General features: G+C 42.3%; 2 protein-coding genes across 4 annotated transcripts in view; both read right to left on the bottom strand.

Annotated features, from left to right (window-relative positions):
• Positions 1-6500: 6500 nt before the first annotated feature.
• Positions 6501-8210, bottom strand: LOC105917335 (beta-crystallin B3). Its single transcript, XM_012852115.3, has 5 exons — positions 8103-8210; positions 7756-7874; positions 7517-7649; positions 7300-7442; positions 6501-6897 (listed from the first exon to the last, which is right to left on the bottom strand). Exons 1-5 carry the CDS (start codon positions 8175-8177, stop codon positions 6648-6650), a joined length of 720 nt encoding a protein of 239 aa, XP_012707569.3. The 5' UTR covers positions 8178-8210; the 3' UTR covers positions 6501-6647.
• A 2474-nt stretch (positions 8211-10684) lies between these two features.
• Positions 10685-12972, bottom strand: part of si:ch73-138n13.1 (protein PRRC2C) — a 40979-nt gene continuing 38691 nt past the window's right edge. For all 3 annotated transcript variants that reach the window (XM_036144585.1, XM_036144586.1, XM_021310342.2), the window contains 3 exons: positions 12520-12662; positions 12331-12418; positions 10685-12244 (listed from right to left, as the gene is read on the bottom strand). In XM_036144585.1, the coding sequence (XP_036000478.1) occupies positions 12343-12418; positions 12520-12662 (219 nt within the window). In that variant the 3' untranslated portion in view covers positions 10685-12244; positions 12331-12342. The remainder of the gene's footprint in view (positions 12245-12330; positions 12419-12519; positions 12663-12972) is intronic.

Here is a 12972-nt window from a genome sequence, read left to right as displayed (position 1 = left end):
GATCGGCCCGCCATAGGCCAGCCAGACTGAAATGAGGGGGTCACTGTATACCCCCCCATTGTCGCCCCCTCACCTCCGCCCCCACTCCAAATCAATCCACCCCACCCCAGAGGGTCATCCCCCCACAAAGTTATTTCATTAGTTGTCAGTTTTGTCCAGCCGGTCATTGTTCGATATCCACATGATTCAGCACAAACAGTGCCAAGAGTCCCACGGCAACAATGAGAGGGAGAAAGATAGGAAAAGATGGGTTCTACTGTGCTGGGGACGCTCAAACTCAGGGGGGAAAACAGTGGAAATAGATTTCTGAAAGTCTACATTTCTTATGTTTTTTTTTTTTTTGTGTTAAAATAAACTTTAAAAAAAGGCGTTCTGGAAGCTCGGTTTCAAGTTTGAGACCTGTCGGTTATCATAGTCAACAAGAGAAATGTTCACTAAGATTCCTCTATTTAGATTTTGGTTTAACTACAAAAACAGGATTTCACTTCAGTGTTTAAGAGACATTTGAGAGACATTTACCTTCTTGTTTTTTTTTTTTTTTATAATAACCTTCTTTTCTGCCAGTATGGTTTAAAGATACTATTCAGTGGTGCATTTTTATTCCACTAACCAATCCATTGCAAAAAATATAAACACAGCTGGGTAGACTAGTATGACATTTTAATGCAAGATTTCACAAAACGCGAAAATGTTAAAAGCAGTTATTGAAAAATACCAACTGGTAATTCTGCTCTGTGTTTATTTGGATGATTGACATCACCAGATGTACAAGAATCAAGCTAATCAGCTAGCATGAGCGTGTTTATTATGGATTCTGAAGCAGTCTAGTTGCATTTAGGCTGGAAGAGGTTCTAACGTGTTTGAGCCTCAGATCCAAAGTTGTGAGGAAGCGCGGATTGGTTGGTGAGGCTGAAGCAAACCAAAGCAAGTATTCATAATTTTAACCATCACAATTTGTTTTTATTCCTGCCTGAACGTTTCAGTTTGATTTGTTTCAAACCATTTTTGACATTAAAGGTGTAGTCCGCTTGTAAGGTCTGAAATAGTTATATGATTTGCCAGGACAGAGCCACAGCGAGCAGTCTAAACTCACACTACAGCAGCAAGAATGATAGCTGGGCAGAACAAAAGTAAACACCTTGGAAAGAGAAATCTGACCAAAAAGATTAAAACAAGAAGAAAGAACAAGCAAATTACAAATGGACAAAGTCACAAGACCTCTGATGAGCTTCCCCATGCCTCTGGTGATGTCACTAGAGCCACATGCGTTTGAAAACTAGTCAGGAGAGTTAGTGGGGTAAATTTTAGGACTTGCAACGAAATAACAAAGCAAATAAAATAAATATTACCATTACCTGTTGTCACATAGGTGGCAAACAATACCTAAATTGAGTTTGAATGATGTCACGCAAAGGTTTCACTTGTACCTTTAAAGAAATTGGCAGTGTCGTTAAACGGACCTATTCTTCTAACCTGACGAGCCAGATAAATTTCGTTCCGCCTAGCTTCACTTACATCCATCTGGGACCTCTTCCATAGAGAGTGATTTCTTCAACCAATTTTATTGTCCAACCAATCAGGACGCAGGGCTGGAGTTTTATAGATGTGACGTAGTGGAGAAGTGACCGTGAGACTGATTCAGATAATGGCAGCTTGCATCGAGGAAGCAAGCGTTAACATTGATGCTGCTATTTCTTCCGTGTTGTCCAATCTACCTAATATTGTTTCATTAAAAGAATATCAGAGAACGGCTCTGAAGGCTTTTGTTGGCTGTTCTGTTTTGTTTTTTCCTGTGTCGCTCTCATCAGCGTCACAGGTTAGCTTCGGTGTGAGTGGTTGAAATAGCACGTTGATAAAGATGACAAACAAGTGGCTTATCCAATCATATGCATGGATTTTTGATAAGGCCCAGCCTTCTGAAAGGCCATTCCTATGGATCTGTTCCAGATGGATGAGTGCAGCTAGGCGGAGCGAAATTTATCTGGCTAAGGTCAGGTTCCTATTCTTCGGTACTAAAAACGAAACAGATATCCGTGTGAGGATTGTTTTCATCCTCTTCTTCATAAAATGACTTCTGTGTAACATTAATTTGAAAGACATCAGAATTTGAAATAGAGCACATGTGTTGCTACATGAAAAGCTGATACACTGCAGTAAACTATATCGCAGAGATCAGTCAGGTACAGACCTTATTTTGAAAAGTAGTTACTTTGACTTGGAGTCAATTTGTAAAAATAAAACATGTATGATTTCACCTAATGTGCTATCAATACACAAATGTTAGTTAAAGCGAAGGAATTTTATATGTCTTTCATCTCTAGGGGTCTGTATCACGATTAAAACTGAAATACTATTGTCGCACATTAAAAGTGGAACGCTAATCTCTTGAAAACGAAAATTTACATGAAGCAATGTGCATGACATCAATTCAAAATAAAATTAAATTAAAGTCAAGACTAAATAATAGGGGTTCACTTTTTGTAATGTATTTTATTTTTCTTGCAAAATATGCACACAAAAAACAAACACTTCTATTTACTCAGCACAGTTTTAACCTTCATAAAAGGTTGTCTTCTAGTGTCTTTTCTTTGAGCAAAACTCAACTGAAAGAAGACCTGTTTTACAGTAAAAGCTGTTCTTAGGAATAGTAACAATAATAATAACAATATCACAGAATCCATATTAAAATGCTGACTTGTGCTCGTGTTCTTCTTGGTGCCTCGAATCAGCAGCTACATAAGAAACTAGTCCAAAGACCGATAAGGCACAAGTTGATGCTACACATTAGTTTCTGGTGAAACTTGATCTTGATGAAGACTCCAGGGGCGGCTGAACGGATCATATACTGGGCCAGAATCACGTCAGAAGCTTGTTGATGGCTACCAGTAATGTGATGTTGAAGTACAGTGAGCAAAGGGGCATTTAATATAATATGTTGTGTCCCCTTACAGATTTCTTCTTTTTTTTTTTTTTTGCTTATCATATTTTAATGATATGAGAAAAAAACTTATACAAACCAACGTGGTTTTATGTAGAAAAAAAATATTGCCCCAGAATCATAACTGGTTTTGCCATCCTTGGTGTCAACAACTTCCATTGAGCATTTAAGATAACTGGCAATGAGTCTTTTACCTTTCTGTAGAGGTGTTTCAGCCCACCTTTCTTTACCGAATTGTCCTAATTTGATCACATTGGAAGGTTTACAGGTATGACAAGCCTGTTAGAGGTCATGCCGCGACATCTCTATCAGATCCAAGTCCAGGCTTTGATTGAACCACATCAAAATATTCACATTTGGATTTTTGCACCATTCAAAAGTGGACTTGTTGGTTGACCCCGGGATCCTTGTCCTGCAGCATAACCCAAGTGTGATTAAGCTTTAGGTCATGATCTGGCCAGATGTTCTCCTTGAGGATATTCTGGTAGAAAGCAGGAATCAAGGTTCCTTCAGTTGCAGTAAATCTTCAGGGGTGCCTCAATCTGCCCCTGGCCATCAAACTACCTCTGCCATGTTTGACTGAAATAGCGTTAGCTTTATGCCACATGTAATGGGACAAAAACCTTCTAGAGTTTTCCACTCTTGTCTCATTAGTCTACAGAACATTTTCCCCAAAGTCTTGGGTATCATCAGAAGGTTTTTTGAAGGGTGATCCTTCTGGTCAGCAACAGCTTTGGGCTCAGGACTGAAGATAACGGAGGATAACCAGGCCTGCAGTGCTTTAGATTCGGCTCTGAGTTCATTTCCAGCCTCCAAAATGAGACACTAATTTGAAATTATTTTCTTTTGATCCGAGCATTTTTGTGTTGGCTTTTGAGATGCTTTGACCTTCTTCATGTTGTTGGACAGATTCTTTATTGTAAAGGTTAGTAATCAGGTCCAAGTATGAGTAGTTAATTACCTCAGCTTTATATATATATATATATATATATATATATATATATATATATATATATATATATATATATAAAACATAGATAAAACACAGACAACATATAAAAACTATTTAATTCCAGATAATTCATGATTTTTTTAAAAGAGGCAATTACTCTCCCAAAGATTGGTTGATTGATTTTACATCCAATCAGGTTAGCTTTACCTGGTAAAAATAAATAAAGAAAGTTTGAAGATCTGAATTATTTTGGTGTGACAAAAAAAGGAAAATTGAAAAACAAAACAAAAAAAAACCTTTGGGAGGTGGACGTTTATATTTGAGCTTGCATTTACAATTATGACGTGTAATTAAGTCGTGTATGTTATAAAAAATCTACAATATAATAATTATTTGAAGTTCTTTGCTAAATGATTAGTTCACCATGAAACATAATTGATAGAAGGACAAAAATCAGTGGCATTCATGCCCACAATGAGTGGGCATAAGCATCGGGCCAGAGCTTTGATCAGACATTAAAGTTCTCAAACTGCATGTCTTCAAATACTCACAGTTTGACAATGAATTCAACCTATTCTGTTTTAGGTCACAATTATTTATAATGGCTAAATGGCAAACTAATGAGAAATGAGACATATTAAAAGACTGTCTTCGTATTCACATCCTGTACATTTCCTCAGTGTTTGGTAGAAGGAGGACTGAACATGTTAAATAACTTCCACTAAACTGCTAAATAACTTCTATAGTGCTACAATAGAGAGTGTTTTATGTCTCAGAATAACTGTATGGTATGGGAGCTGCACAGTTCAGGAGAGGAAGGACCTAGCATGGGTGGTGAGAACAGTGCAGGGGATTGTGGGATGCCGTCTGCAGGATATGGACTCAATTAATGCAGAACGTGTCCAAAGAAGGGCCAGACGCATCTCCACTGATCCACCCACCCAGGCAATACGCTGTTTGCTTCTCTCCCATCAGGTAAATGCTTCAGAAGCATCAAAGCCAAAACAAATAAACTCAGAAACAGCTTCTTCCCAAGAGCTGTGAGGGCAATCGCCCCCTGATGGGAGACTGTAGTCCATCACTTTAAATCACCCCGCTGTTACTAGCCTGTCATACGCTACACCCTACTACCTCAATATATGTTATCTGTGACTCTCCTGAACGCAAAAAGAAAATGTAGCCCTTGTTCACTGCCTTTGTCAGTTTTTGCGTCGTGTAATGTGAACCGGAGTGGGCAAAGAGAAATTTCACCGCTGTGAGAGAAACTTACTTGGATCAAACATTTTGGGTTTCCTTCCACAAGCTTTACAAAATAGTTTAGCTTCCTGGAATTTTGACCAATTCCTTCTCACAGAGCTAGTGTAAATGGGTCTGGTTTGAATGCTGCCTTGCTCATGCACATCAGTATATATTCAGAACATGAACGTTTTTGTCCTTAAGTCAATGTTAAAGACGACAACCAAGCAGGTAAGTCATTTGGCAGTATGTTTTGGGTAATTCTGCATTTGGAAGACCCGTTTGTGCCCAATCTTTAACTTCCTGGGTTCAGGTGTCGCGTCAATATTTCCACATCATGTTTTTTCCCTAATTGGTAAAGTACACCAGTCTCTCCTGTGGCAAAACACAGACCCAACATGATGCTGCCACCACCATACTTCACAGTAGGATGATGTTCTCAGGCTTGTTAGCTAGCCCTTTTTTTCATCAAATGTAACAGATATTTTGGCTATACAAATCTAAATTTCATTCATCCCGATTCAATCTGCAAACTGTAATTGGTATTTTTATGTCACTTTGGAGTAAAGCGATCGTCCTCTCTGAGTGACCTTACAGTAGCCTATGTGAGTATAGATTATACTCAGATTATTATTATGAACAGCGACAGCCTCAGCCAGCATCTACACAAGGTTTTCTGCTTTTCTTCTGAAGTTGATACCATGTTCTGAACCAAAACTCGCTCCTCTCTGGTACACAGAGCCCGTCTCCTTCCTAGGCGATACAATGGCTGGACATTCCCATCATGTTTGTACTTTCATATAACTGCTTGAGACAGTGTCTCTCGCTCTCATTACTCTGGCTTTTACAAAATAGAAATTATTTCAGTATTCCTTAAAGAGCTAAAACAGATACAGATTAGTCTGCTTAAAATATCATACAGGGAGGAATAAATGTCCTTTTACATAGTTTATGGTCCCAAACTGACTGTACCCCGAGTGTCATTAACTTTGAAATGAACGACGACGACTAAGGCAGGGAATTTGGGTGCACTCTATTTTAATAGCAAGCATACATACAGCATGACATCATTTCCATTGCTGCTGAGCAGATGCATGTCCACAGATTCACTGAATCAGTCATGTGCTTTTAAGACTGGATGAGATCTGATCCAGCAGACTAAAATAGGAAAACAGTCATCAAAAGGAGTACATGGGGCTGAAAAGCAAACGTAGTCGAAACATAACTGCGGCTTGCCTCATGGAAAGAATATTTGCCAAATGTAAAGGACCCCACTTTCAAATCGAGGCAGATTTTACATTTCTGTTTCGGATTGTTGCAAATCTTAGGAAAGAACGTTTTAACCTGAAACACAATTATAACATCACCAACAGATTCCAGGTGAAACAACCTTTATTTGCCACTAAAAACACACATGGCGCTCGTCGCTGGGCACAAGCGGTGTTTGCCATGGTCGGGTTCAGGCAGAGGGCCGGCACTTTGGGGCAGAGTTGGAGTTGGAGAGGCGGATGAGGATCCTGCTCAGCTGGCCCCAGCGGTCGCAGGAGGGGCGGGAGGAGCCGGAGCCGGGTCAGGGTCTGGGCCGGGAGCAGGGGCTGGGGCGGGGTCGGGAACGATGAAACATCCCCTCTTGTGCCACTGCATGTCCCGCACACGTCGGACAGACTGGATCTGGGGAGACGGGGCCTCCCAGTCGTTCCAGTGCTTGAAATCCCCCCGCTCGAAGATGAACTGGCGGCCCCTGTAGCCTGGGAACATGTAGCCAACCCATCTGGAAGAAGATGGAAAGAATCACAGAGAGATTTGCTCCTTAAGGCTCCTCAGACAGGAGTCGGTAATTTGGGACCCAAACAGAAACTGAAATTGTGACCTATTGCCATGAATCATGACAGCTCTGTTAAAATAGCCTTTAGATTATCCATAATCATACATTAATAACTTCTACGTCTAACATTGCTATTGCTATAATAGTTGGTAGAGACTTCTGCGGGTTAGGAGATACTTTTTCAAATGGTTGAGCTACAAACATATAAGCTAAGACTTGAACTTATTCAATAAGAAAATCCTTCTTATTAGTCTGACTGCTCTGATTTACAGACGACGGCAACACACCCGCTGAAATCAGCGTTTAAGAAAAACAACAAATGGAGCCAAGGTGTCGACGGAAACTCACGTTCCATTGAGGGCCTTGACACTCGCTACACGATCCTGAAAACCGTGGCCCCACAGGCTCGGGACATCATCGTCAACGATCTCCATCTTCCTGCCAGTGAACCCAGGGTTCTCATAGAGGTGTAGCTTGTGGTCAGCGCTATCCTGAACAGGAGGAACAGACCGTCAGTGGTTTTTAGTCCAGCAAGGACAGGCACGTTTGTCATAGACCCACTCACCACTTTAAGTGGCCTCAGAGACAGGAGGGAGAAGCTTCGCTGACTGTTGGTCCAGGTGTCCCAGCGGGGGTACTCGCCCTTTTCCAGAATAAACTGCTCCCCTGTGAACCCTTGCCGGTCATATCCCACCCAGCTGAGACAGACAAGAGGGGAGGAAGGCGGGGTGGTTCATCCTCATCGACTCGACTGTATTACACGGCAGACAAGTGTTCAGCTGGACTGCACGGAGCTTTACTCACGGCCCCGTGTCCACGATCAAAGAGCCAACCTTCCCCAGTCCCTTCGCCATAACATCTTTGCACTCTGCAGAAAACTCCGCCTTACAGCCCTGGAAATTTTCAAACTCAAAGACCACCACCTGGACACAAATGTGCATCTCTTGAGCATCCGCTGAATGCTGTACAGCTTTCCGTCTGGTCAGGCGGAGAGAATGCAATGCATGGAAGTTGATTGATTTATTAGCCATTTTATTTCATTTATTTTACCTATGGGAGGTCAGGACAAGCCTTTGTAACACAGAGGATACGAGTAGGTATATTTTGGAAAAGCTAGGTTTTCATCTCTGCGCAGAACGCTGTCCCAGTACCTTATATGTGGCTCCAGCGCCGGCCTGGCTCTTGCCAGCACCAAACTGCTCTGGGGTGCTCTGCTGCTCCGACATCCTCCTGATCCACTGCTCCTCCACTGTTTGGGAGCAGCGCACACACAGACGAAGCGACATCCATTATGCACACCACAACAGATACGCACACATCAGGAGGGAAGTTTAATGCCAGGGAGGCAGTTATGAACTTTTCCCCCCATGCCTTAGTTAAAGATTTCCCTTCATGAGCTCTCCATGATACAAAATGCATCCAAACCTGGATCCTTACTGATGCGACACCATCTAATCCCAAAACCACAGGAGTTAAACAAAAAAAAAAGCCAATCTTATTGATCCTTTTAGCGTCCAGAATGATGCTTTTTACCTGGGTATGCCTGCAAGGAAGTGGTAGCGTCCCTCTGTTTTGGTGCCACTTGGTATTTGGTGGGGTCGAGCCTTTAGAGGGCAGAGACGAGGGGGGGGTATTTATGGTTTATTTCTGGCCACAACAGCAGAAAAGGGGGAGCTGTTGATACAGCAAGTCTGTCGCTCACATTGTGTCCGTAACGCTGCCTCTCAATAGGCAGCTGTGTTGGCACAGGCTGCCCTGCCCGTCCGCCCAGGGTGCCAGCGAGCACGGTGTGTGTGGGCACCCGCAGCCAGAGCCAAAAGGATTCAGCGAACAGGCCTGCTCAGCACAAACAACACAAGCAGCATTTCATTCAGTGCCTTGTGAAAGTTAGTACTCTACTTATTACATTTTAGCACGTCCCAACCAAAACTTTCAGTGTGTTTCAGGGGGAATTGTACATGTTAGACCAACACACCCGGATGCATGATTATATAAAAGACAAAAACAATGAAAAATAAAAAAAACGCCGGGATTTTTATTTTTTTTTCACCCTCGCGAAAAAGAATCTTAAAGGTATGCTATGAGTTTCATTCCCATGTGTGACATGGGAATGATACAACCCAGGGTGGACACTGGCTTTCAGAAGTTTTCTAACTGGCAAGAGATTGAATCTGTGCAATTGTATCTTTGACAGGACAACTTGTTTTCACACAATCTGCAAGTCTGAGCTTTACGGTGGAGATGTGATAAGATTTCCCACTTAGTTTACCACAAGCAGGCCCGTATTAAGACAATGTGGTGCCCCTGGGCACTATACCTCAAAGCCCCCCCCCCCCCCCCCACCCCCCACCCGTGCTGTCCTCCGGTCAAAAACAGACATAATCAAGGGGATTTCTGTAATGTAATTTACTAACTTACACAACTACATGTAGGCATATGAGCAGTGAGCAATATTCAAATATCTCATTTTAAAATGTTGAAATCAAAAAAATCTTGATTTATCATTTATTATTATTGTGACATCAGTGTTCACAAAACGAATAATGCATAGTCTTTCAACAATTTCAAGTAAATAATATAACAATTTATGAAAAATATATTTTTAAAGCATGTGTCATGTGGTGCCCCCCCATGGTTGGTGCCCCTGGGCACTGGCCCACTGGCCCTTATGGATAATCCGGCCCTGACCACAAGCCATGTAGGGCACTGGTAGTGGCAGCGTAACGCTGGTTGGTTTGCTTCAGCAGGAACAGGGAACCTGGGTCTGTTTAACAGCCTGAAAACGCCTTGAGACTGCAGTGCAGGTTCAGCTTACAGCAAGACGACGGACCTGAACATCCAGCATGAGCTACAGCTTTAAATCAGAGGTGGGCAGCTCTACGTGTTAGAACAGCCCGGCAAAAGCCCGGACATAAATGCTATTGAGAATCTGTGACAAGACGTGAAAATTGATGTCCACAGACACTCTTCGTCCAATCTGACCGAGCTTGGGCTAGTTTGCAAAGAAGCTGGACACACATTTCACCGTCTAGGTGTGCAACGCTAGAAGAGAGAAGAGATAAAGTTACAGTGAAAGGCAGATCTACAAAGTACTGACTTCAGGAGGGCTGAACCCAAACATGTCATACTTGATACAGATTATTTGTGGCAAATTCAGAAAACCAGGCATAATTTCCCTCCCACTTCAAACTTGTTGCTAATGTGTGTTTAAGCGTCTACCTCATAAAAAGGTTTATACACTGCAAAAAGGGAACTAAAAATAAGTACAATTTTTCTTGAAATTAGTGTATTTTTTCTTGATTTGAGCAGGTAAATAACACTATTTGCCAATGGAATAAGATTTTTGCACTTAAAATAGGAACAATTCTTCGCCATCATCTTATTTCAAGAGCAGAATTCCTAATTATCTTATGGGTAAAAATATAAATTCAATTGGCAAACAGTCTTATTTAGCGGCTCAAATTAAGGAAAAATACACCTATTTCAAGAAAATTTTACTTGCTTTTAATTCCCTTTTTGCAGCGTAAGGCACACTCTACACAGCGCTCCAGGCCACAGACCAAACAGCACTTTCTCACACATTTTATATACAATCAACACACGTGCAGCATAGTCCCACAATGCACCAAAATCTTCCAACTTTTCTTGGGGTAAAAACTAATGTTGTTTGAGAACCTGGGGGGGAAAAAAAAGACCAACATCCACAGACATAAACAGATGCTGAGGCTGTAACTCCAGTCAAGTTAATGTTTTATTAAGAATTTATTTGCTTTAGGACACTGGCCAGTACAACACACAGTGTAATAAACAGTTACTTTCAAATAAAAAAAAAAAAAGGAAAAAAGATGAACATAAAAAAATAAGCCCTAAAATGTCAAGACAAAAGAAAAAAAAAGAAAAAGAAAAAAGAAGTTCATATACATCCAAACCAGGGACAATCACTCAGGAGCCTCCATCGACATATTCACTCGCATCGCACGATCGGGCCGAACACAAACAGAAGGATGTGGCCAATGAGGGGGGTGGGGGGGAGGGGGTGCAGACGTCGAGTGCTGCAGTGCATCAAGTGACAAAGTGCTTTGGGGAGGTGTAAAGGTGGGAGGCTGCTGACACAGCGCAGCAGGTTAGAAACATTCACATTTGATTGGAGCAAACTTGAAGAAGGTAGTGTAGTGAGTCCGTCCCACTGGCGTGGAGCAGCGTGAGCCGTCACCGTGACACTGGAAGGCACCGTCCGCCCTGATGAGACAGCAGAGATTGTGCATGCAAACTGAACGGGGGACTAAACAGCGGGGCGATTGCACATTCGTCGGAGAGACGGGGGTCGACACAGAGGCGGAGGGGAAGTAGGCGACGGTATGGCTTAGATTGGATGCTCGCAACTGTTCATTCAGTCTGTAGGAAGGAGGGAAAACGGGCCGATCCGCAGCGGGTTTGTGCCGAATTGTTTTGTGCATGAATGACAGAAGCAAGTTCACTTGTCCAAAAGCCCCCCAATCCCTCACCAAAAAAAAACAAAAAAAAAAAACAACAGAACAGTATATACAATATGCAGCGACTCTGAGGCTGTGGAGTGTATCAGAGTAAAAAGCTGGGGAGCCTCTGCTGTAGTGATGCATCTTACCGTTTACTTCCTTCAAAACTAGCTCTCTGGTACGTAGATACAAATATAACATCTTCTATTAACACGCTCGCACTGACAAGCCAGCCGCCCGTCGCCGATTTGTTCTCTATATTCAAAAAGTCATTAGTGTCTGAAATGTTACCTTATGGCAATGACTGATGATCATCCACACCCCTCCCCACAGGAAGCAAAACGTACAGCCGCACACACACGCCGACATTTCAGCGGATCAGGGAGACGACACGCAAACAACGCCATCGGCCTCCAGCAAGCCATGAAGCCCCATCCGGGATGAAGCTACGCCGTGGTCCCTCTAGTAAGAAGTAACGTTTCCTGACAGGAAGCGTTTTTTTTATCCGCGTTTCTCCGGGTCCCGGAGAGATTTCACGTGAACGTGCAGCAGAACCTCCACAGGTTCCAGCATAAACTTGTCCTTGCTTGTTTTCGTTCTCTCAGTACGAGACTCCCAGTTTTTTTTGTTTTAAAAAGGCACCATGCACATTGAGCGACCCAAAAAAGGAGGAGAAAAAAACAAACAAAACAAAAACACAAAAACAACAAAAATTACTGGAACAAAGTAAATCAGCAGCTGTAGATCCAGCCTCGCTTCTTCTCTCTGGATCAATAGTTAAGGCTTCTATTTCTCATAGATTCATCCGTTAAGGCAACCTTTAACAGAGAATAAGAGAATTGCAGTTAAAATAAAATAACCTAAGCTGAGCTGAAAATAGTGAGACAGAAAAGCATCACTTTACCTCATTGATTACTTAGCTTTCATTCTCAAAGTGACTCAAGCGCTTCTTGGACTTTAGCTCCTTCAACCACTGGGGTGAGTCCTCCTCGCTACAGGGGGAAAAAAAAAAATATCACCGTTGTGTAATCAGGTGGAAAGTTGTGGAGCTGTAGAGTTGTGGGCAACAGGAGGAAATGCCGGTGTCTCTTACCCGTTTTCTTTCCCACCAGGTGGGGGCAGCACACGTGCCGCACGAGGGAGGAAGGGAGACTTGGGAGAGCGAGAGAGGTGGGACGGAGAGGGGACAGGTCCATCGGGTTGATTGTCAGAGTCGCCCCTCTTCTTGAGCTGGGCCTGGCAAACAGGGGGACATATTCTGAATTTATTGTGTTTTTTTTAAACAGTTTACAGCACAAAACAAAGCACACACAAAAATAAAGTACCTTGAAAAAGTATTCATACACAACCACAAACTTCAGTTTATACTTTGAGGAGTTTATGTGATAGATCAACTTGAACTAATTCTTAAAAAATTGAAAAGTGTGATATGCATGTTTATTAACTACCCCCCTTTACTTCAACACCCACAAAAACAAAGCCATAAAAAGTCGTGATTACATCTCGTCACAAGAGGAGCAAACATGGAGCAGAAGGTAACTTTTTA

Source organism: Fundulus heteroclitus, chromosome 12 (assembly GCF_011125445.2).
Source record: "Fundulus heteroclitus isolate FHET01 chromosome 12, MU-UCD_Fhet_4.1, whole genome shotgun sequence".
NCBI lineage: Eukaryota > Metazoa > Chordata > Actinopteri > Cyprinodontiformes > Fundulidae > Fundulus > Fundulus heteroclitus.
The sequence above is the reverse complement of the archived record's forward strand: the minus strand, read 5'-3'. Positions and strand labels throughout refer to the sequence as shown.

Bases quoted from the DNA above. Each gene is read 5' to 3' on its own strand.
- LOC105917335 (XM_012852115.3), bottom strand. From the start codon at position 8,177: ATGTCGGAGCAGCAGAGCACCCCAGAGCAGTTTGGTGCTGGCAAGAGC. The intron at 7,875-8,102 runs GTACTGGGACAG...ATTTGTGTCCAG, and splicing joins GCGCTGGAGCCACATATAAG to GTGGTGGTCTTTGAGTTTGA. The intron at 6,898-7,299 runs GTGAGTTTCCGT...ATCTTCTTCCAG, and splicing joins GTCAAGGCCCTCAATGGAAC to ATGGGTTGGCTACATGTTCC.